This window comes from Balaenoptera borealis, assembly GCF_965194805.1.
Source record: "Balaenoptera borealis genome assembly, chromosome: 8".
NCBI lineage: Eukaryota > Metazoa > Chordata > Mammalia > Artiodactyla > Balaenopteridae > Balaenoptera > Balaenoptera borealis.
The window spans coordinates 94,203,990-94,229,703 of record NC_138865.1 but is presented as its reverse complement, the minus strand read 5'-3'; the positions used below and the strand labels follow the sequence as shown (position 1 = coordinate 94,229,703).

The window sequence follows — 25,714 nt, the reverse complement described above, 5'->3', positions numbered from 1 at the left end:
GCGAGCGGGGGCTACTCTTCATTGCAGTGCATGGACTTCTCATTGCTGTGGCTTCTCTTGTTGCGGAGCATGGGCTCTAGGTGCATGGGCTTCAGTAGTTGTGGCTCGCGGGCTCTAGAGCGCAGGCTCAGTAGTTGTGGTGCACTGGCTTAGTTGCTCTGCGGCATGTGGGATCTTCCCAGACCAGGGCTTGAACCAGGAAAGTCCCTCATTTCAAGGTTTTTATCTCTCGCTCTTTTTTTAAGCTTTATTCAGTATTATGAATTCTAAATAAAATGTTTGATTTTAATTTTATCTCAGTTCCCATTTGCCATCTTCAGAGTGACTAGAAAAAAATTACAATTAAGCTCTCAAATACTGTCCTTAGTAAGTTTGTGGCATTTATACTCCTGAAGTTTTTACAGCAAGTAAGGACTGTTCTCCTGGATAACCACACGGCGAGTTCACTAACATCATTCCGGTATTTATTCAACAGCCTTCTTCTCAGTAAGTCTTTCCCTGACCACCCCATATAAAATTTCAACACCTCTTTCTTTGCCCTGGATAGTTCATATCTCCTTTACTATTTTACTTTTTTCTTCTTAGAACTTAGCATTATCTAACATACATTTTACCAGTTTAACTTTTTATATTGTCTGTTGCCCCAGCTACACATATCAAAACAAGATGAAGAGATGTGTTTGACTCCCTGCTATATTCCCAGCTCCTCGAAGAGTACTTGGCATGAGGCACCCAACAGTAAATAACGTTAAGTGACAAAAAAAGGTTACATTAAATAGCATGGTACCAATTTTGAAAAAAAAAATGGCATACACATACTGTGTCATACACAAAATATGTATCATACACAAACAGAAGTAATATTGAAAAGTACGCACACATACCTATATCCACACCCACACAGAAAATACACTGTAAGTAAACACTTTAATTCTAGCAGTGACTTTTGACATCAACTTGTTTAACTTCTCCATAGGAAACTTAGCAATCTTCATCTACAGGACAGCCATAATGCTGCAAAACTTAGTGCAGACACCCGATCGACGCTATAATATTACATCATTTCAAATCAAGGACCCAAGTATCCTCTGGCATCAACCTCTAGAGTATCTATGGATTTCCTCACTAATCCCAGCAGAATGTTAACAGAGTAGATTGCAGCAGAAAAAGAGGAATATTTGGCTGATTTTTCTTTCCTTCTTTTAGCTTTCCCCAATTTCTTAAAACAAAGACACTATTTATATTAAAAAAAAAACAAACAAGTTATCAACTCACAACTTATTCAATAATACCAAGGTTATTATTTTAAAAAGTCAGAGTATTTCTTTAAATAAAATTTTCTTTCATCTTCTACCACGCAAATCTTTGACCAAGAAAATTTTTAAATACAGCTTAATCCAACCAAAGTCTTACTTTTCAGCAGTGTTTTTAAGACCTGATAATTCCTCTTCTAGAGCCTGTAGCTCATTCTCCTTGATTCTCAGCTCATCTTGAACATCTTTGAGTTCTTGAAACTTGGTTAAAATAGAAGCTGCCTGGGATCGAGCACCTGACAGAGGCAAATTGAAACAGGCCTTTGACACCAAGTTACCACGTATTTAGTAAGCAATAAAAACTTTTCTGAGAGAATTATACTTGAAATAATTCAACAGCCAATCTTTAGTAAGTTTATGAAGGTACAGAATTCACTTCATCATTTGAATCTTAGGGCATACATACTTGATAACAAATAATACTTCTAAGTAGATGTGATGGATTATTTATTCAAAATAATCATTGCCCTTGCCTACTGGGCCCATCCCTCCCAGGCCATTTCCCTCTCTACTGTCATCAGGCTTAGCCATGTGCTTTGCTCTTGCCAATCAGTGGGAAATGTACCTCTTCTGAAAGGAAGCTTTAAGAGGCAGCACATAATTTACCATGTTTTCCCCTTCCCTTCCCATGAGAAAAGTATGTTCAAAAAAGGGACTTACTTCTCAGTCAGCCTGGGTCCCATAATGAGAATAACATGGAGCAGAGACAAGTGACCCACAGTTAATGTAGCATAATTATGGAATAAACTTGTTAAGCCACTGAGATTTGGGAGCTGTTTATTACCACATCATAATGTGGTCTAAACTCGATGTAGCAGCGTAAACTGGTTTCACCTTAAGTGCACTATAACTGTCTGGCAGTAACAGGCTGAGGTGTTAGCTTGGCAAGAAAACTCTAGGCTTGATGGGAGGATGCAAAGGTCAATTAGCAATGCTATTGTGAGCACTTTGTTTATATGATACGGAGTTACATATTTGCCATCTCTTAAGCAGGAATTTTAAGAACCTCCAATTCAATGAAATCTAAAATGTTTCTTCTATTTTAGATATTTAAAAATATTTGGTCTCTATCTTCCAACTGCAGATGCTAGTCATCTTGTACACTGGGGAACTTGATACTTTATCATGGAATTCATTATATTGGCTGTTTTCTTGCCCTAGAAATAAATTAAGACACTTGATATCTCAAGAGGCATCCAAGTCTCTTGGTTTGGTTAAAAGCACAAACTCTGTAATCAGACCACCTGAGTTCAAATTCTGAGCTCTGCCACGTACCAGCAAGTTACTTAATCACTCTATACCTTAGTTTCTACAACTGTATAATGGAGATGATAGTAATGTCTACCTCATGGTTGCTATAAGGATTAAATAAGCTAATCATTTAAAGTCCTTAGAATAGGGCTTTATAGAATGATAGAAATGTTCTATATCTGCACTGTCCAATTACCCACTAACCACTTGTGGTTACTGAGCCCTTGAAATATGACTAGTGCAATTAAGGAAATTATTTTAATTTTATTTAATTTTAATTATCTTATTTTGGTGTAAAGAGCCACATGTGGCTAGTAGCTACTGTATTGGACAGTACAGTCTTACAACACTGCCCAGTACACAGTAAGTACTATTTAGTGTTTGTTATTTATTACATGGTCACTTGACATGGATCTGGAAACTCAGTGTTGCAAATATTAGAACAAGAAATATATGGTCATTATCTAAGAATTCCTTACTTAAGGCATTCAGGCAGATTTAATTTTTTGTTTTACTTTTGACAGGAGCAGTAACATATACACAAATTAAAAGTTAACATGTTTCCTAAAGGAGAAGTGGGTAGTTAAGCTACAAATGTACTGACTAAAAAGACTTCATATCCCAGTGACTAGAATATCTTAATAAGACAAAAAGCAAGAGAAAATAAACGGAAATAGACTTAAGATGAATAAGAAAAGCTATAGGACTGATTACTAGCCTATGAGTTCCTTCAGGACAATGACAGTGTATAATTTCTCAATTAATATTAAGCACCTGTCACAAAGCAGGTATTCAAAAGAAAACTCAATCCTTTGATTAGGAATAAAACACTGGATTAAGTCATTCCAAGCCCAATATTTCCTGTTTAAAAAAAAAAAGCCCCCATCCTATTTACCACACAGAATTGTGAGGACAAAATGATATAAAACCTACCTCCACTCAACGTCCCGTGAGGATCAAATACATCACCTCCTAGAGTTACGGTTCTAGTCATTATCCTTTTATCGAAAGCTACTTTTTTTGCATTATCCATATTGTCACAAATAAATGTTGTTCCAAAGACAAATTCCATTGCTTTCTGAAGTTCTGGTTTGTATTCAACCAGGGAAAGAGCCACATGAACATTATCAGGGCCAACCTGGGGGAAAACAGTTAATGTCATGATACATATTACTCCTTTCCTTTCAAATATTATTTTATAAAATAGTAAGAACTGCCACAACAGAAACTGAATACCTGTCCAGCACTACAACTCCTTTTGAATTTTCTAAAATGCTATAGAAAACTCAACACTTTTAGAAAAAAACAATTCCAAGTTTAAACACTGAAAAATCTAAGTAAAATATTTAGCTAGAATACCAGTCATTATGAGAGTTTCAATCAAGCAGAAGCCACTACCAAGTTTCTAAATTCAAAGTGGATTATTTGAACACACTTTTTTTTTTTAACATCTTTATTGGAGTATAATTGCTTTACAATGGTGTGTTAGTTTCTGCTTTATAAACAAAGTGAATCAGTTATACATATGTCCCCATATCTCTTCCCTCTTGCGTCTCCCTCCCTCCCACCCTCCCTATCCCGCCCCTCTAGTGAACATCCTTTCTTAATTAAAGTACATCAATTTCTGGATCAACACAATTACATAAAATGTTTTGCTTCAATTATTAACTTGGTTGTTCCAAAGTGAATACTTTCTCATTCAAATAAAACATGCTAAGGCAACCACCTGCCAGTTACAGAAATAAAAACAATAATTGAGTAAAAAAAAAATCTTTTTAAAATCCCTCAATCTTTTATTTTGATCCAACTGTCTTTTCTCAACCTTTGTTTATAATGTCTACCTCTGCCCACATTTTTAGAACAACTTAGCATACTTTATGGAGCTTAGTAGTAGCAGAAATCATAATGAAGGCAGCTCTATGTAACATATGTTCAGCAGTGTCCTCTGACATAGCAGTTACCATTAAATGGGTCTGGCTGAGGGATCTGGGTAGAAGTGTTTTGTTACTTAAAACCCCAATTGACTTCTAACACTGGAACTTGACATAGGACTAAAATAACTTCCAAAACCTTCTAGACTCTAAGGTGATTTTTCTAAGTAAAGGATGTAAATACTAACCAAAAATACCACCTTTCAATTACTCTGTACTCATCTTTCTTCTTCTGATAGTAAACAATTTTCATTGAAGGCGTCTCAATTTCAAGAAATATACTGACTATCCATTTAGTATCTTAATTATACATGCATTTTCAGGTTTCATGGAATTTTCTTTTCAACTCATGCACTTGGAATGCCTGCTCAATAACTGATATCACTGCTGAATGTTATGATTGGCTTCATGTTTTTACCAAACATTATGCAACCACAACAGCCTTTTAAATGTATTTCCTTGTACTCATCTGTTTACTAGTAACCACACCACTTTAGATCTATCTCAGCAGCTGACTGCATATACTGGTTACCTGCTTTGTATGTTCAGAGGTTGGTAAGCAATCTAGAAAAGCTCTAATAGAGAAGCATCGCTGTAAGACGGATGGATACCTTCCATAACGGTTGTCACTGCGGCCAGTTTAAGTGTGCCTGGCGTGAAAAAACCTGAAGAATTCTTGTATTTATCTATAAGCTCTATAATTCTATTTGGAAATCAAAAATTTAACATTTAATGCCACCTGACAGTCATGTGACTTAGGTTTAAAGACATTCTAGAAGATGGCAGAGTAGGGTGACGTGGAACACACCTCCCCACAAATACATCAAGAATACATCTACAAATGGAACAATTCTCACAGAGCACCTTCTGAATACTAGCAGAGGACCTCAGACACCTGAAAGGACAAGAAAGATCCCCATGTAACCAGGCAGGATGAAAGACATAAAAAAGAAAAGAGGAAGTGGGACGGGACATGTACCCTTGGAGGGGAGCTGAAGGAGAGGAGAGGTTCACACACCTGGGGAGACACCCTCACCAGTGGGGAGATCCAGTGGGACAGACGGGGAGCTTCGTGGGCTCAGAGGGAAGTGCAGCAACCAGTCTGTGACAGGCAGGACAGAGTGAGACCTACACGGACGGTCCGTGCCACTGTCCTGCGCGCCCCAGCCTGAGACACGTGTGGTGGTATGGACAGGGGCTGGGCGCTGGAATGTGGGGTTTGGAGAGCTGACCTGGGGGGAGGACCACTTCTGTCTGCATGGAGTCAGCCTGCAGGGACAGGAGCAGCCAGGAATGTTCGTGGAAGAAGCCCCAGCCACCACAGAAGCAAAGCACTGCTGTTGAGCGGTGTGCGAAGGGCACAGCCGCCACTGCAGCCTCTTTCCGCACGCACTGGCACCTGCCGCTGCAGGCACTACGAGGGGCCCCCGCCTGGGCAGCCCCCGCAACCTGACCGCCGCCCTGGTCCCCTCCCACCTGGGCGGGCCCGAGCACCTTGACCGCCACCCCGGTGCCCTCCTGCCTGGGAAGGCTCATGTGCTCAGGGGCAGACTCAGGAGCAGAGGCTGGTGGGTCTGAGCCCCAGGGGCCATGTGACTAAGGAAGAAGAGCTGAAATCTCTCCTCACAGCTTTGTGAACCATGGATTTACACCTCTGCTGCCGGCTTTGTAAATTTACCGCCTGCAGAATATCCAAACAGACAACGAGTGCTCCTGCAGCTGAGACAGGTCTGGCTTTAGCAGCTGTGGGCTTTGTGCGGGTTGAACCAGGCCAGAGTCTGAGCTGCCTCCATAGGTCCCACAGCAACTCCATGTGCATGACTGCTGCAGTCCTGGCACCTGACTTCAGTGGATCTGCACTGGTGGCCCGGTGAAAACAATGCTTTAGAGACACCAGGGCCAACTGCTAGCATACCCACAGTTAAGAGGGGACGAGAGCAGGGCCAACAACAGTGTACTCTGTGAGCCCACACAGTGGGTGGAAGGTGACACAACAGAGCACAATCACAGGTGAACTCCAGAGGAGGAATACTCAGTGGTTTCTCTCCCAGTGGGAGAGAAATCCTGCCTACCTCACACCGCAGATCAGAAACACAGCTCAGAAACACATCTGGGGGCTTCTACTCCAACAACTAGGGAGCAGACCCTACCCCTGACGGCAATGACAACCACAGAGGAAAGTGGAGGCCCCGCTCAATATCCAGTGCAGGCTCTGGTCACCACAACACTAGTCACTGCCACAGAATAAAGAAAAAAGTATGAGAAAAAATGAGAAGAGTCTCAGAGACCTCTGGGACAACATTAAATGCAACAGCATTCACATTATAGGGGTCCCAGAAGGAGAAAAGGGAGAAAGGGTTTGAGAAAACATTTAAAGAGATGTAGCCGAAAACTTCCCTAACATGAGAAACACTCACTCAACTACAGGAAGCAAGGAGAACCAAATACAGGATGAACCAAAGAAGGAACACACCGAGACACATATTAACCAAACTGACAAACATTAAATACAAAGAAAAACATTAAAAGGGAAAAGCAACAAATAACAGAAGGGAACCCCCATAAGGTTATCAGCTGATTTTTCAGCAGAAATTCTGCAGGCCAGAGGGAGTGGCATGATATATTCAAAGTGATGAGAGGGAAAAACCTACAACCAAGAATACTCTACCCAGCAGGGCTCTCATTCAGATTCAACAGAGATCAAAAGCTTTACAGACAAGCAAAAGCTAAGAGAATTTAACAGCACCAAACCAGCTTTACAACAAATGCAAAAGGAACTTCTCTAGGCAGGAAAAAAAACCAAAAAAGAGTCCACAACTAGAAGCAAGAAAATCACAAATGGGAAAGCTCACCAAGAAAGGCAAACATAAAGTAAAAGTTGGAAATCATCCAGACACAAATATGATATCAAAACCAGCAACTGTGAGAAGAGAAGAGTACAAATGCCAAGAAATGGGAAATGCATTTGAAGTTAAGAGATCAGCAACAGAAACACTCATAGATTTCAAAATCAAACTTATGGTTACCAAAGGGGAAACGTGAGGGGAAGCGATAAATTAGGAGATTGGGATTAACATATACACACTACTATAAATAAAACAGATAACTAACAAGGACCTACTATATAGCACAGGGAACTCTACTCAATATTCCATAATAACCTATATGGGAAAATAATCTGAAAAATAATGGATATATATATATATATATATATATATAACTGAATCACGTAGATGTACATCTAAAACTACCACAACATTGTAAATCAACTATACTCCAATAAAAATTTAAAAAATAAAATAAGGACATTTAATACTACAACTTTAAAATATCAAAGGGTATTTTAGTCTTCCAACATTTCTATTCTCTCTCCATCTAATTTCACAAAAGCCAGCTTATTCTCTTTGGTATCTTAACTTTTTTAAGCATGGTATCACAATAAAATTTTGTGCTTTGATATATGATTTAAATCCCAATTTACTTCAAAGGACAAAGTTAATGTCCTGTAATTAAAAAAAAAAAAAAAAAAGTAAGATGCAGATAAAGCATATAAAAAAGACTTACAAGATTCTGAGCAACCCTCAGAGTTTCTGGAGCAATACATCTGGCTGAAATTTTATTGAGTGGAATTATAGTGTATCTACGCTTCAATTCCCCCTTTTCTAGTAGCTTTTTTCCAGTAACCTAAAACATTGTGCATTAGAAATGAAAAAAATATTAATGACAGAGGACATTTAAATGGAATGAGTACAAGTTTAGGAATCCATAATCAAATAAATGCTGAGTGCCTACTATCCTGAACAATCAAAATTCTAAGATTGATAATATGCATTCTGGGCTCCTGAGGCAGCATTACTCAGCCATAATAAAGAATGGAATACAGTTAATCAAATATAATCAATAACATAATAAAAAAGTCATTAACTCTATAGTTTTACCCTGTAAAGATAAGCATCCAGCCTTAGGAGAAGCTTAAAACATCAAGAAAGTACCCAGTTCTACTAGGAGCACATGATTTTTCAAGCTAAACAGCAATTGTAGGTTTTCTTTCATTAAAATCAATTTACCTCTGTGTCTACTACAACATTGTAGAGTCGGTCCCCAGCCACCAATTCTAAAGCTGTGGTTGCAGAAGTATCTTTCACACTAATCAGTGAAGCTACAAGTCCTTTCACACAATTTCTATTCCAGTTCTTCTCTGGATCCCTAAAACAGAAAAGTGGACAAAAATTAATCTTAGATAAGAAAATAGAAAAAGTTGTACTTTAGTAGTCAAGAGCTCTTTCTGACAATACATTAAAGTGATATAGCACAAGAATCATATAGTTTTAACGAAACAAAAATTTTCAAATGTCTCAGATGACTAGCCAGCTACAGGCATACCTTTTATTGTGTTTCACAAATACTGCTGTTTTTTTGTTGTTCTGCTTTTTACAAATTGAAGGTTTATGGCAACCCTGCATTGTCAGCTGATAGTATTTTTTAGTAATAAAGCCTTTTTAAATTAAGGTATGTACATTGGTGTTTTACACAATATGCTACTGTACACTTAATAGACTATTGTTTTAAAATCAATTGAAAGATCTTTCAGTATACATGTTTTCAATGTAACAAAAATAACTTTGATGTTCTAATCTTTGTAATACATATATTAAGTATTCCATGATAAAAGGACCATATAGTAAAACAAACTGTAAAATGTTAATGTTTACAGTTATTTAATATTAATGATATAATAACTTTAAAGGAACGTTCCAACTGAGATTAAATTCCCCTCATTTTGGTTTTAAGATTAGTGGCATTAGTAGCCTTGAATTTCATAAGAATTTCCCCTGCCTACAAATCTGAAACATTCAATAAACATTTAAGGAAAAAATATCAATTAAGGAAAAGCAGCTTACAATAACTTTCATACAAAAATATATCCTGGTTATTACCATGATGTTAGAATTCAATGTTTAGCTCTCTTACCTGTAGGCAAATCGAAGATTGGGAAATCTGGCCAAGAGAGCTTCATATGTTTCTTTCAATCTACTGATATCACGAGATAGCTGCCTGCGCCTTTCCAGAAGGCATTCCTCCTTGTTTTCTGAACAATAAGTCATAAGTAAATTGAAACCAAGTTTTAAAAACTCAAATATTCTACTGTTTTAAGGAAAATATTAGTAACCTCTATTTCCAAAGCATTTCTAAAAGCAAAATACAAACTTCTGGTAAGTATTAAATAAAAGCATGCTTGACATTCAAATTTCTATCAAGTGTCAAGGAGACATATTTCCAACACATAACACCATTTTCATGCCAAGGAACAACATATGAATTGGATACCTACTAATGTAGAAATATATAAATAACATTTTTGAGTTTTCAAGTGGCACTTCAGAGTGACTGAAGCAGGAAATTCCCAGTACTGAGCTTTCAAAAATTCAAAGGGTTGATTTATACTTATTTTTTGTGACTATATTTATAAATAATTCCTATACTAATACCCATTAATATTAATGGGATAAAATATTTCCTACTTGCTATCTCCTTTATTTAAGGAAGTTTCTATCAATAATCACTACTTCCTAATGATTTAACATCTTTAAAGGCCAACCTTCATAATTTAGCTTTTTCATTTCGGCTTCAAGTTTTTCTCTAAGTTTCTTCACAGCTTCTAAAGCTTCTTGATCCTTCCTATAGCCACCATCCATCTTCTTAATTTCTGTTTGTTTAGTCTTTAATTCTTGTTGGGCATGTTTCAACTTCATCTGAGCCTATAACAGAAAAATGTAACAGACTATATGAGGCAGACAGTGCTAGTGATAAAATGGCCACAGATTCAGATTGCTTTAAGAGACATCAGCCTTGAAAATGTAACTGTTTGGTCACTTGGATCAATATCTCAATAGATCAATCATTTCCCAATGTTTTCACCTCAAAACACTACTCAGAATATAAATGAATAAAAGCTCCAATCATTAAATAATTTGCAATTTAAGTCCATATTTTTAATATTTATAAAACTGACATCAATGAGCTCAAAAATTATATCAAAGAATAACTGTCACTAGCTGGTTAAATTAAAAACAAAATAGAAAGCTATTTCTATCACTTTCTTCCCTCCTTTTCCACTTAGATATGCATGTTTGCATTTAGGTATATTTGTGTTGTATAATTAACTGTACAACTGTACTGAACAATGAGAAATAAAATCATACAGGAAAAGGAAGCTAAACTGACAGAAAAATTTAAAAGCTGTAAGTCTGATACTTAAATGCTAGTTTATATAATTGAGCACTATTCCTTAAAACCATGAACTAGTACTCTAAGATCTAAATGAGTGTATACTTCCTTTAAAACTGAAAAATGGTGGACTTTTCCCAATATAAAATAAGTTAACAAAAAAAACTGACCATCATCTTTTTTGTGACCATAATCTTCAAATGAAAAAGTTGCAAATATATAATAGAAAACCTTGAATGGGATTAATACACACACATCTGTGTATATTTTTAAAGATGAGTCCTCCATTAAAAAACAAAAAAGAATGTGCATGTGTATATATACATTTTTTCTTTCTGCCATCAAAACTCCTGCGTTCATAGGACTTCTAAGCTGCACAACTATCTAAACAAATATGAAAACCATTTTAATAGATCGAAAAGCCACTGAAGATTATGAAATCAGAGTAGGGAAACCAAAGACTGGAATGGGGGTAAATGGGAAGTAGAGATACTTCCAAGGAGGATATTACAAAGTTTCAGAAACAAAGTTTTAAAGAACTAAGTGTGGTGGACATAGAAATGAAGACATTTTTGTTTTCCTTTTAAAGCTTAAAACTTCAATTTTATGATGTCAATAAAATAGCAAAAAGATGAAAACAAGCTAACCTCAAATATTCCACACAATGCTGAAAGCAGAACAGAGCATTTATGGCACTGATAATTTCAATTAATCTATAAAGGTATTTTACGTTTTATACGCATCTTAAACTAACACTGTCAGTAGTCAGCAATCAACATATTTGAATTTCATTGTTTTAGGTGCTAAAGAGTGACAGAATATAGTAAACAATAAACAAGTTCCTTGATATTGATCTGATTATTTTCAACCTTTTATAACAACTGCCGAAGCATAATGTGAAGGAGCGTGTCAAAAAAAAATGAAAATAAAAAAATAAATAAAAACTGCAATCACACAGTGCTTACTGTCTATATTTACCTGTTTGGCTTCTGTCTGAGCTTTACTTATGTCATTTTTACAGGCCATCATTTGACCAGCAAGAGTTGCTTCTGCTCCATCTTCATTACTGGACAGGCCAGCAGAAACAGCATTGAAGTGCCGCTGTGCAGCAGCCAAAGCTTCAGCATCTTTATTACTTGCTTCTTGAAGGGCGCTCAGCCCATCTGTTATCTTTTTAACCTCTTTTTCCTTTGCTGCTAAAGTTTTAGAATCCTTTAGGAAGAGTTTCAGATTGGAAAGTATTATATTTTAGAAAACCATCCATTTTCTTAAACACATATACCTTTATGTCATCAAATTTCACAGCAATTTGAAGTGAACATGGTAATTTAACCATCATAACTTTATACTTTATTCCCATTTTGAAATTCAGCCTTTCTCAGTTTTTAGGATAAATGTACCTCTTATCCTAATAATACTTTCATTCCATATGTTATAGTCAAATCTGGGAGACAGTGAACTAAAACATCATTGCAAATTTAAATAAACCACTTGAAAAAACTAAAAATCAAGTTCTAAACCTATAAAATTGAAATAATAACCACCCTACCCAAAGCTTAAAAGTAGAGATTTTAGGATTAAGAGCATGTATATGAAAATATTTTATAAGCTATTAAAGGCCATAAATTTAAGTGTTAAATACTTATGGGAACAGCATTACTAACACTTAACACCTTTTAAGTTCTAGTAACCAGGTATCTAATGCTATGTAAGATATCAGCACTGAAAGAAAAAAAAAAAAGAAAAAAAATCTAGTTACATTTACATGAAAGTGACCAGAAATTCTGGCCCACTTAATTCATGATTCATTGGATATTTATTAGATATGTACCAGGCATTATTCTAGACATTAAAGACACAGGGTCCTCAGGGAGCCTACATTTCTAAGGTGGAAGACATAGTAAACAAATAACTAAAGCAAGGTAAAGGGACAAGAAATGATGGGACTACTGGTTTGAGAATGATGAGGGAAGGCCTTTTGTGATGATATTTTGAGCAGAAACCTAAATGAAACAAAAGGAGTGATCATGCTAATACTAGGGGGACAGCATACTTGGCCAGCTCTGAGGAATATGCTTGGGTGTTAGAGGAACTGTGGCTGGAGCACAGTGAGCAAGTAAAAGCAAGGTAACTATTAAGGACACTACTGAGTATCCCTCCTGGGAGGTGATGGCTTCAACCAGGTTAGCAGTGAAGGAGGTGTGAAAAGTGGCTGTATTCTGGATATACTTTTAGAGTCAACAGAATTTGTTGATGAATTAGATACCATAGAGTTTGAGAGAAAAGGGAAAATTCAGGAGGACTCCAGGTTCTGGAGTGAACAGCTAGGTTAACAGCGGTATCATTTACTTACATGAGGAAAATTCAGTAACTCAGGCAGGTTTGGGTAGGTAGGGAAAATTTAAGAGTTCTATTTTGGTTATGTTAAGTTTTAGACTTTTTAAAGTCATCCATATAAAAATGTCAATTAAATAGCTTGACAAATGAGTCCTTCAAAGGAGTCAAGGCTAATTATTGATTTGAAAGGCATCAATATATAGACGGTATTTAGGGCTATAGGGCTGGATGGCATCACCTAAGAAATGAGTGTATATAAAAGAAGTCTGAGCACTAGCCCTGGGGCATGCCAGCATATGTATTTTGATTTGTATTTCTAACCTAGATTCAAGGTTCATATATTCAACTATCAAACCAACATCTCTACTTCGATGTCTAACTGGCTCCTCAAGCCTATTATCCTCCACTCAACAAATGGTAACCATATTTCAAACTGTCAAAGACAAATCTCTGGAGTTATCCTTCAGTCCTTTTTCATATTCAAAAACCAATCTGCTGGCACTACTTACAACAGCCAAGACATGAAAACAACTTAAATGTTCATGGACAGAGGAATGGATAAAGAAGATGTAGTGTGTATGTACACACACACACACCCCCACACACACACGATGCAATATTACTCAGCCATTAAAAAGAATGAAATAATGCCATTTGCAGCAATATGGATGGACCTAGAGATTATCATACTGAGCAAAGTAAGTCAGAAAGAGAAAGACAAATACCATATGATATTATATGTGGAATCTGAAACATGACACAAATGAACATATCTACGAAACAGGAAGACACAGACATAGAGAACAGACTTGTCGTTGCCAAGGGGGAGGTGGGTGGGGAAGGGATGGGTTGGGAGTTTGGGATTAGCAGATGAAAACTATCATATACAGGATGAATAAACAACAAGGTCCTACTGTATGGCACAAGGAACTATATTCAATATCCTGTGATAAACCATAATGGGAAAGAATCTGAAAAAGTATATACATATAACTGAGTCACTTTGCTGTATAGCAGAAATTTAACACAACATTGTAAATCAACTATACTTCAATTAAAAAAAAAAATCTACTGGGTCTGTCTGCTGGACCTATCCTTAAAATACACATAAATTCCCACAACTTCTCTAATATCCCAACTTCTATTGCATTTATCCAAGGGCTATCACCTGGACACCTACTACCAGGATTCCCTGTTTCTTCCATTTATCTTTAGTTTATCCTCAAAACAGCAATAGCCCTATTAAAATATTAAAATGTCATGCTTCTGCTCAGCCAACTCCAGCAGCTTCCCATGCCACTCGGAATAAAGGTCAAAGTCCTTCACATGTTTTGCAAAACCACATGTGATCCTACACCCCATTACCTTTCTGCACTTCTACTACTTAGTGATAACCAGCTACACTTATCTCTTTACTTTTCCAGCACCTTAGGCACTTAGGGCAATTGCTGTTCTTTTGCCTGGAACATCTTTCCCCACAGCCTCCCAATTTATCTACATTGTTCTCTGACCTCCTTCAGGTCTTTAATGAAATACAGCCCTCCCAATGAGACCTTCGATGGCTACCCAATTTAAAATCCCAAATTACACCCCCACCTCCCCTATACTACAACCCTCTCCACTGCTTTATTTTCTCTCCACATCAGTTATCACTATATAACATATGATATTTTTCACTTATTTATCTTCTTTATCATCATTTCCCTCACTGGAACAAAGACCCACAAGGTATTTTGTCCATTGCTACATCCTACCCCAAACAACTACCCTTGATCCATAGCAGACACTCAATAAATATTAACAGAATGGATAAATGTATACTACTAGAATTAAATTACACTTTTCGTTTGCTTACCTCTACCATATTTTTTTCCAGCTCTTTGCGTTTGTTCTCTTCACTTGCCAGATTTTTCTTCTTGAAATCAAAGGCACTTTGAGATTTAGTATTAACTCGCTGAGCTTCTGCAAGAGCATCTTCTAAAGATCGGAGTATACCTCCAATTTCCTATAATCAAATGCACCCAATTCAATCAATGTACTTACACATTTGTTCATGGTGTCCTTTTCTTGCATAATTTCTACATAAATTATTGACTTTTTATAAGCTATTTCATTATTATACTTTAAGATTAAGAAATCGATACAGAAGACAATGCCCAGTAAATCCTAAATAGTTATTGTATAATATATAATTTTTTTTTCAGCGTGTATATTCTATTCTTACATATATGCCTGACCTTATCTTTTCTTTTTTCCAACTCTTCTATTTCATGACTAAGTGCTTTTATTTTTTTATCATTTTCAGACAATTCTTCTTGAAGCTTCACAATTTTATCCTGCATTTCTTTTAACTCCTCAGCTGAGCGTTCTTTGGTATCTTCAGCCAGCAAAAACTGATAAGCAATATATAAACGACTCAAATGTTCTATTTCTCTCATTAGCTTTTGGTACTCCAAGTAGGAAGATCTTTCCTGAAAGAGAAATCACCAGTAAAGTGTAACTCAAAATTCATAGTTTTAAACAAATTTGGAAAGAATCAAAATACAGCAACATGTATAAAATTTCCCATTACATGATGTAATGGATTTTGTCTTAAACTGAGTGATCATGGATTATAAATTTTAGGAAGCTTTAAATAACATTAGAACTATGGTTAGATAGCATAATACCATCTCTAGTGAATCCTTTGTGGTTATTTCTTCTCAAATATAATCAGGCAGTTGGGATTAACAAAGAAATGCAGACATAAGATTCACAGACTGGCAGTAATAAGAAGTCTATATAAATACAACCTACACAACCATGAATGATACACTATTAAATGTTCTTTGTAGTAGTATTACCAAGATGCCCATCCAACATTCATTCATGTAACCATTTATAAGTATTTGCTTACACATTATTAAACTTGATTCCCATTAGGACCTACTGGGACAAAGTAACAAAATAACAAAAAATTCCTAATTTCAAGAAACAAATTCAGGGTGATTAAATGACCACTCCATATTATTAGATTTAGAAAGAACTTGTCAAAATCAAACATGACATCTAGGTTTAAACTCGTGATCTAGTGTTTTCTACTAAATCATACATACAAAAGGCAGAACCTTCAAGATCACAATTTTTCAGTTTTTCCAATAATGTCTATGCTACTATATGGATTCAGAAGAGAGCTTGAGAAATATCAAACTTTAATGAACACTTAATAAATTCATAAATACATAATTTAAAACCAATGTGCTATAAACACATTCTTTCACTGAAACACCAATTACAATGTCAGAAGCTGCAAAGATTATAGAGAAAACAGTCATCTGTTTCAATACCTTTCATTTACCAATTGCCTTGACAGCAGCAATTGTAATAATAGCCCCCTCTTATCCGAGAAGTTATTCACTCTACCAAGAAAAGTCACTGAGAGGGCCATATCTTTATGAAATATTATTCCATTCAATTCTAAGTATACAGGAAAATTTAGACTTACTTCTCTTCAACAAAGAATTAAAATCTGGCATATTTTCTGAGATTAAGATAGGCAATCTATATACAAAACCATTATGACTTAATAGATATGAAGTACATTGTCCTCTACGAGCAGAAGGCTGAGTACGGACTACCAACTCTAACGCCTTATCTCATCCGCCAGAATAATTCCTGAGAAGTGGTACACATTTCATCCCCATGTGTATGATTGGGGATACATCACCAATTTTGAGAGACATTCTAGCTGGCTGTCCTCACATATATAGTAAATACCTCTTTTAATTTCTGAATGGTTGGAGTAATTTCTTCTTCAAGTATCTGGAAAATAAAGGAAAATCATATTTTTCAGTATGTGAAGCACCATTAAAGAAATTTAAAAGGGAGAAGTAGGATGTAAGACTAAGGAAAACTGAACTAAGGCTGGGCAGAGGGGGTGTGCGGTAAAATTTCCCTTTTTACAGCAGAGAAACTCTAAATGCAAAAGTACTCTCTTCTCTCAAAATATTTTATATAAATTTAATTACCGTCTTAATTTCTTTCAGCTTAGCCTCCTTTTTTTCTATAGTCTTCTGGGCAGCTATTTTTTTGTATTCATACATCCTGGTTCCAGCTGCTTCTTCTATCATGGACAAAATCTGGAAAGACGATTGTATTAATGTTTTAAGAATCCAAGACAACGAGTCTCACTGGAATTTACATTAAGGATATTATTTAATGCCTTAACCTAAGTATCGTAACAAAATTATGGATCATAAAAGTTAAGTACATAAAATTGTACATATTAGCTAATAACCCTAACATTCAAGAAACATTTCTGGCCTTCAGTCAAATTCTAAAATCAAACTTTATGCCACACTGAGGTTCCCGAGTACATCGCCTTTAAAACTGAAGCCAGTAAATCCTTCCTCCTCTTTTCCTTCAAATACGAGTCTTAGAAAAAGTAAAGGCTAACAACATTCAGTTTTCATTTTAGAAATTTCTACTTAAAATTGTTCCAAGTGAGACTTCAGCCATTTTGTTCCTACAAGGATGAAGCATGGCCTAACATTTGCATTCCAACTGTGGCACATGCTTTAAGAACTTGGGAAAGTAACTTAATTTTCTCTGTTCCTCTGTTTCTTCTTCTGAAGAGTACTGATAGTATCTCACAGCATTGCTGAGAAGTAAACATGAAGTAAAATAATTCATGAGAAGTACTCTGAAAAAGGCAAATATTAATTAAAATTTTGTAAGAAGGACAATTTTGCTAGCACTCCTTTTTCAGAAGCTTCTACTCACCATCAATCCCTATCTCAAAAGGATTATTTCTCTGAAAACCATTTTGATTTCTATGTATTTGGCAGGTTTTGAATTAGAAGTTTTCCCTTAAGATGTTATCTAAAGAAAATAAGCGTGACCTATGGTCAAACCAGACTAGTATTATCAATTATCAGTCGTCTTCTTAGTTCTTCTCCATAGAAAAAAAATACCAAAAGAGTTTTTGCTCTTATACAAAACATTCATTCCTTTGTACCAACTCTTCTCAAGGGGGCTCTAAGAGAAAATTAAGTCGTAATGTCCTAAGCAATCCATTGTATGTAATGAATTAATTTCACTCAAATCTTTTTCTATAGGCTGACATGGAACACCAGTTGAGAAAGGCTACTTTATAGAGGCAAAATTTCTTTTAATACTGTATCGGGCACATAAAACTCCTAGACATCAGTCTTGGCAATGATGTTTTTTGGATTTGACACCAAAAGCAAAGGCACCAAAACCAGAAGTAAACAAGCGGGACTACATCAAACTAAAAAGATTCTGCACAGCAAAGGAAATCATCAACAAAATGAAAAGGCAACCTACTGAATGGGAGAAAATATTTGTAAATCATATATATAAGTGGTTAATAACCAAATACACAAAGAACTCATACAACTCAATAGAAAAAAATCAAATGAAAAAAATGTGCAGAGGGTATGAATAGATATCTTTCCACAAAAGACATACAAACGGGCAGCAAGTACATGAAAAGATCGTCAACATCACTAATCATCAGGCAAATGTAAATCCAAACCACAATGAGATATCACCTGTTAGAATGGCTATTATCAAAACGACAAGAAATAACAAGTGCTGGTGAGGACGTGGAGAAAAGGGAATTCTTGTGCACTGTTTGTGGGACTGTAAATTGGTGCAGCCACTATGAGAAACAGCATGAAGGCTCCTCAAAATATTAAAACTAGAACTACCATATGATCCAACAATTCCACTTCTGGACATTTATCTCAAGGAACCAAAGACAAGAATTTGAAAAGACATCTGCACTCCCATGTTCACTGTAACATTATTTACAACAGTCAAGACATGGAAACAACCTAAGTGTCCACTGATGGATGAATGGATAAAGAATATGTGATATTTATATATATAAATAAATTAAAGAGTATTATTTAGCCATACAAAAAGGAAATCCTGCCATTTGTGACAGCATGGATAGGACCTCGAGGGTATTATGCTAAGTAAATTAGGTCAGACACAGAAAGACAAAAACAGTATAATCTCACTTATATGTAAACTCTTAAAAAAAAAAAAAAAAGTGATCTCATAGATACAGAGAAAAGATCGGTGGTTGCCAGAGGTGGGGAAAGGGTGGTGGGCAAAATGAGTACAGGTAGTTAAAAGGTACAAACTATAAGTCCTGAGGATGTAATGTATGGCATGGTGACTACAGTTAGTAATACTGTACTGCATATTTGAAAAGTGCTGACAGAATAAATCTTAAAAGTTCTCATCTTTAAAAAAAATTTTAACTGTGTGGTGACAAATGTTGAGTAGACTTACTGTGATCATTTTGTGATATATACATATATTAAATATATGTATATATATAAAATCATTATGTTGTACACCTGAAACTACTTTATGAATATCTCAATTAAAAAAATAATTTTTAAAAAATTTTGCTTAACAAGGTCCTAAGACTTTTCTTTTACTTCTTTTAAGGATTCTCATTTAATCCTCAGAACAGACCCTGAGGTAAGGATTATTGGCTCCAATTTATGGATGAGGAAAGTAAGGCTCAGAAGGTTTCTGTTACATAACTTAAAAAAAAAATGGGGCACAATGTTAAATATTAAAAAACAAAACTATTTTCTCTACTAATCATTCTTAAATGTTTCCAAGAATTTTAATAATGGAAAAAATTATGTTAAAAAAATTGATTACCTAGAAGATTAAGACAATATCTGTAATTACTATTTTTACTGTCCTTAAAGAGTACTCTTACCTCTGGAGGTTTCATATTCAACACTTTTGTAATTCGGCCCTGAAAATAAAATTGGCAAACTTACTATGATAATAACAAAATACAGAAAGAATAACCTAAAGACATACATGTTTATCTGCACTGAAGCTGCTGTATCCTAATACACCAATCTTTTGGGAGTTATTTCTTCCACCTACATGAAAAGATGTTTCTTTTATTAGATTTGAGACCAAAGGTAGCTTATAACTCTAGAATTTTGTTACCCACTTTCTCACGAGTGATACAAATTACATAGGTTATTAAATGATACAAAGTTAACTCGACCATATTTCCAAGACAGTTAATATTAATGATGTAGAAGTCTCCAATTCTAAGACAGGTAAGTATATAAATAAATGTTAGCATAATTATTGAACATTTCTTGATTTTTTTGGAACAATGGCCCTCCAGGATAAGTCAAAGAAAACTACTTCCAGACATTCTTCAACATTCAAATGTACACAATATACTAGAACATGTAAGTACAAAAAACTAACCCACATTTCTTAACAGGTGCCCAAACAGCAGCCTAATAGTAAAATAAAAAACGAAAAATCCAAACAGAAGCACTTCTCTTATGAGTTAAAAAATAAAATATGTCAAAACTATTATGAAAGAGACATAAAGACCACAAACGAAATACCTGCATGATGAGAAAGTGAGGGTTGTTAACATTAAGGCCAACAGAACAAAAGAGATCCTGTACTCTGGTATTGTTTGCATTTACTCCATTGATTAAATATTTATTTCTGCCACCAATAACCACCTAAAAAGGAAAGAATTTTAAAAGATATAAATGAACACACACATCTTGAGCTATGATGATAAATTCCCAAATACATTATTTTTCATGTTTGTTCTGTCCAACTAATGGTAAACAAAATCAATCTAGGGTAAATAAATAATAAAGAATGTGTGACATGGTCAAAAAGAATGAGATTGAGTCAGGATAATTGGCTTCTAATCCAGGGACTTTTGCTAACTAGTTACGTAACCAAGCACAAGCCTCCTAACCTCCCCTGCAGTGGATTAGGTCTCTAAGGTCCCTTCTAGCTTCGTGTTTCCAAGTATGTGTAGATTGTAGTTTCTATCCCTGATCACCCTCTTTCTACAATTTTCCATACTCAGAGGTTAACCCCTCTTCCTCCCCTTTTTGATTTCCAAAGGAAAAGAAGTCAGAAACTGAAAATGAAAGGCAAATAGTTTAATATCAATCCTTGTCAAGATGCTAAAAGGGATTAGTAAAAGACATGACTGGTAAATACTTGAAAGAAAAAGAGTAACCATGGAACTTCGTCATGGGTTTAATAGGAACAACTTATACTAGATACCAGCTTGTTCACACTATACTATAGCACTTGCATTATCATTTTTTGGGTATGATTGTCTCACCCATATTTTGAGGTCCTTAAAGATAAGGTATGTTTCTCATTCTTTCTATCTGTATTTCCCAGTGCATTCAACAACGCCCAGCACACATTAAGCACTTAATAAATATTAAATAAATATTAATTCACTTTTTCCTGACAGGATTATGAGGGTGGTAGATCATTTATTAATATATTTGAACAACAGTCCTAATATACCCATAAGTAATTTGAGACAGTCTTTATAACAAAATTATGGTGAAGATACAGGCATATGGATTGCATAAGGACAGGAATTTTGGGTAGATTAGTAGCAGACTTACTTAAAATCCTTAAAGGGTTATTATTTGATAGATGCTTAATGAAAGAGAACAGGATTCTGTCCCAATCTAGTCAATCCCCCCCTTTTTTTTTTTCAACCAGAGGCTTTCATTAAAATAGAGAGGGAAATCTAAGTTACATAATGCTAAGTTGGAGAGTAAATGCGAACTTTTAAAAATAAAACTTTGACAAACTGAAAACATTGTCTGACTGTAATAAAAAAGATTTTAAGGGACAGATGTAAGGTCCTCCCTTGGTTTCAAAAACCTGCTTAGATACTGAACTGGCAGTATGTGGCTAAGTAATAACACACATGAACAATTTAGAGTGATTTTAAGTAAATCAGATATGAATTCACAATGTATCATGAACTCTCCAACATCATATTTAGAAAAATAGAAGTAGAGTACTTAAAATGAAAGAAGCAACAATTCTGCTTAATCCTGTCGTAGCTAGACCAATTCTGGCATATGCAATGTGAGGGGCCAAGCATTAAAAAAAAAAAAGATATAAAAAACTGGAGCAAATTTGTATTCAATGTGGTGAGACAACTGAAAGACCTATGAACAACTAAATATCAATTGAAAGACCTAGAGATTTAGCTTAGAAAACTGACTTACAGAACACTTCAATGTTGAAATACGGAATAAATTAGATTTGCTCTTGATGCTCTCAAGAAAACTAGGATTAATGTGTAAAACTTGAAGACAGCACTTTGGCTCAATATATAGGAATAACTTTCTAATTAGACCTTTCCAAAAACAGAATGGGTTACCTCAGAACATAGAAAGATCCCAAGAGCTACAGGTGTTCCAGCACAGAGAGAGAAGACTCAAGTGTGGTTCAAGATTTAAGCATGAGTGCTTGGACTGATGGATTTCAGATCCCTTTCAATCCTCTTGGCACATGGCGGAATTTGCATGATCAAAATGTAACATAAGGAAGATATTCTTAAGGAATCTAGTCAGTATTTGATCCATCAATTTTGCTCATAAACTTTCTCTCTCCAGTAGTCACATTGCCAAAATGCACATCAGACCTGCAAGTTTCTAGGTAACCAAATATTTAGTAGCCACTCACCTGCCTTGTTACTGTAATTTCATCATGAACCTCAAATCCTAAAGGACTCTGCTTTTTGTCAGAATTATCAAAGGTGATTGACACGGAGGCTTTGGTAATACCAGCCTGCCCATTTTTGTAAACTAAATCTTGTAAATTAGAAGCCCGAACCTAAAATAAAGGAAAAGTTTCAGTTACAAAACCCCATACTACCTAAAATAGCACTAAAGTTCTTCTTGCTGTTGGAAAATCACCCATGTAGTATCCATTAAGCCGCCAAGGATAGGCAGTGGCATTCATAAACAAGAAGAGCAAAGAAAATGGGTAACAACCTGAAATGGGCACCTTTCTCCATAGGACTTTTTCAACCCTGAACAGATCTGTTTTCTATTCATTTCTTAACAAAAGCTCATTTGAAAGATTTAAGGAAAGACAGTGTCTAAGAATTTCACTATTCATCCAATCCCATTAGAAGGTCCTGAAAAGGCATTATAATGGGGGGGGGCAGGGATGGGGTGAGGGTACAACTCTGGAATGAGAATGCCTGAGTTTCAGTGTTGCTCCAAACATTTTAAGAAGATGAACCTTAGGCAACTCCTCTAAGTTTTTATTTTCTCACCTAAAATATGGAGTAATAATACCGACCTTTAAAGGACTGCGGTGAGTTATAAGATATTTCACGTAAAAATGCAAATGAAGAGGATACTGGCAATAGTCTCCAAGTGCAATGAGGATTCCCTCGAGGCTCCTCAAACTTAAATTCCCATAAATGAGAAAGTTTACACTTTACCTGAGACAGGTTGGAGATGCCCAGCAAAAAGCAGATGGAGTCCAATATGTTGGATTTCCCACTACCATTTAAACCAGTGATAGCATTGAAGAGGGGGTCAAAACCATTGACTTCAGTCCTCTGAGCATAGGACTTGAATCCCTCAAGAATGATTGACTTAATGTGCATTTTCACTACTGACTCGGACAGGCAAATCTCTGCTGGAAATCAAGCAAGCCACAAAGCAGTTCTGTACAAAACAAATAACACATAAGTGGAATGTAAAACTGGAATCATAATAAATGTAAAAGACTGAAACATAAGAATGACAGCTCTATAGAAATAAAACAGCCACTTGCCAAGCTACTTCCTCTGATGCAAAGATATCTTTCTTTAACTTAAAAATATACAGGCGTTAGTCTTTAGTTAGAATTTAATTAAACCATTAATTCAACCTGGAAGCCAACCACTTACTTCTCCAGGCTTATCTTCCACCGTTATCATACTCTAGCTAACGTAGGCTGATTATTTCACACCGCATCCCCTTTGCCCATAATGCCCTTCTCCCGGATACTGGCATGGCTCACTCTCCTTTCCAACACTCACGTCTTTGCTCAAACGTCACCTAACTGGGGTCCTTCCCGACTTCCCTATATAAAAGAGCACCTCTACCCACCCCCTCGCTCTGCTTCCTTTTTCCTTCATTGCACTTAAAGCTGACACTAAACAGTACTTATTTACTCGTCTATCCAACCTATCACAATGTAATCTCCGTAGCATCTTCGCCTACGTCCACCGCTGTATGCCGGAATAGTCCCTGACTCGAGGGCGCGGGATGGGGGCGGGTGGGGGGGGTTCGTAAATATTTATTAAATAGATATATCACACATAAAGAGATGAAGCTTTTTGCTTTCACTCAGGGTCTTTCCTCGCCTCACCAGGCCTTTCTGTCAACACTTCCTCGCCCTACTTCAATGGCAGGAACTAGCCATTCTGCCAAGAACCCCTTAGAACTTTAGTCTGAGGTCCCTTGCTCCTCGGCTCCCCAGCCCCCGGCGCCCATCTCCAGCCAGGAATGCCAGGCTAGGCCCAACCGGCCGCGCGCACGCACCTGCCTCACCGCTGCGTCAGGCCGCCTGGGCTTGCGGCGCCCCCAAAGCTCTTCCTAGTCACTAGGGCGGAGAGTGGGCCAGCCTTGCCCGGCTTCGGGCGCTACGAAGCGAATTCCACCATAGCGGATACAACACTCACCCCGCGCTCTGCAGCGGAGAGGAACTATTTATGCCTTTGAATTTAGGCGCGAGCAAAGGACCCCACCCCCCTCTGTCTATTTCATTGGCTGGTGCCTCAGAGATGCCTGACTTCCATTTTTCTCTTCCATCAAACAACCAAAATGACAGGGAGATAGAAAAGAAGGTCGCGACGGTGGCGGCTCCGGGAAAGCGACGGCTCGGGCCTGAGGACTAAAGGAGCTGGTGGCATACGTTGAGCTCGGCGTCCGGCACATCTCGGACAGCCCCGCACCTCTGCCTCGGGGCCTCGCGCTCGCCGGCCCCGCCCCGCCTCAGGCCCGGTTTTGCTGCCGCTGCGTTCGGGAAACTCCGCCTTCCCGCGGGCCTTGTGGGGTGGGGGCGGGGACTCGCAGGTGCTGGCTGTTGTGGTCTGTGAGCAACGGAGGCAGGGTGGCTTCCTACCAGTCTCCTCGCTGTGCTTCAGAAGTTTCGGAATCTCCCCATGCTGGCGCAGATTCGTCAAAAATGGAAGCTGCCCCTTGTTGGGACTCGCAGCGCCGACCCAACTTGTGAGGACTGTAGGTCGCGGTCTGGCTCCACCCCTCGCCGGCCACTAAGCCTGGCGGGCCTTTTCATCTCGGGTTTAGCGTCCGGAAGGGACGATAGGCTCGCAGCCAGAGCTGTGCAGCGCTCAGGGGAGAAATTGAGTGGGGCCGATAGTAGGTGCTGGACGAATAGGAGTTCCCCTCCTTTCACTGAAAAGCTGTAGAATGATAAGCAATGGCAGAACTAACATTTCAGAGAATTTTAGGGGGAACACCTTGTAACAGCTGATGTTTATTGCGTTTCGTGTGCCAGGCTGCATTGCAAGGGCTTTTTAAAATCCTCGTAGCAACCCTATGAAATCCGTGATATTGCTCTCATTTTACAAATGAGCAAACGGAGTCACAGGTTAAACAACTTATTCCAAGTAGTAAGCGGAGCAGCGGAGATTTGTTCCCACGCAGTCTTGCTCCAGAGCACGTACTCTTAAATAGTAATATTTACTTCTCTTCGTGTATAGACTCCAGTACGAGTAATAACAGATCCTGTTATCAGTGTGTACTTTTCTTTAAAAAAAAAAAAAAGGCCAGTTTACTC

The 25,714-nt window shown here is 36.9% G+C and overlaps 1 protein-coding gene across 8 annotated transcripts in view; it reads right to left on the bottom strand.

The window, feature by feature from the left end:
• SMC2 (structural maintenance of chromosomes 2) overlaps positions 1 to 25,166 on the bottom strand; it is a 48,838-nt gene extending 23,672 nt beyond the window's left edge. For 2 of the 8 annotated variants that reach the window (XM_082403788.1, XM_082403793.1), the window contains exons 1-16: positions 24,454 to 24,790; positions 23,364 to 23,592; positions 22,595 to 22,744; positions 20,470 to 20,592; positions 19,809 to 19,847; positions 17,068 to 17,178; positions 16,817 to 16,861; positions 15,298 to 15,531; positions 14,916 to 15,065; positions 11,702 to 11,935; positions 10,095 to 10,254; positions 9,467 to 9,584; positions 8,563 to 8,701; positions 8,060 to 8,179; positions 3,498 to 3,702; positions 1,414 to 1,549 (exon numbers count right to left, since the gene is read on the bottom strand). In XM_082403788.1, coding sequence (XP_082259914.1) covers positions 1,414 to 1,549; positions 3,498 to 3,702; positions 8,060 to 8,179; positions 8,563 to 8,701; positions 9,467 to 9,584; positions 10,095 to 10,254; positions 11,702 to 11,935; positions 14,916 to 15,065; positions 15,298 to 15,531; positions 16,817 to 16,861; positions 17,068 to 17,178; positions 19,809 to 19,847; positions 20,470 to 20,592; positions 22,595 to 22,744; positions 23,364 to 23,531 — 2,132 coding nt within the window. In that variant the 5' untranslated portion in view covers positions 23,532 to 23,592; positions 24,454 to 24,790. Of the gene's footprint in view, positions 1 to 1,413; positions 1,550 to 3,497; positions 3,703 to 8,059; positions 8,180 to 8,562; positions 8,702 to 9,466; positions 9,585 to 10,094; positions 10,255 to 11,701; positions 11,936 to 14,915; positions 15,066 to 15,297; positions 15,532 to 16,816; positions 16,862 to 17,067; positions 17,179 to 19,808; positions 19,848 to 19,915; positions 19,981 to 20,469; positions 20,593 to 22,594; positions 22,745 to 23,363; positions 23,593 to 24,453; positions 24,791 to 24,826; positions 24,996 to 25,036 lie in introns of those variants that run through there. The other 6 variants (XM_082403791.1, XM_082403792.1, XM_082403789.1 and 3 more) reach the window with 6 other exon arrangements.
• Between the last annotated feature and the right edge of the window lie 548 nt (positions 25,167 to 25,714).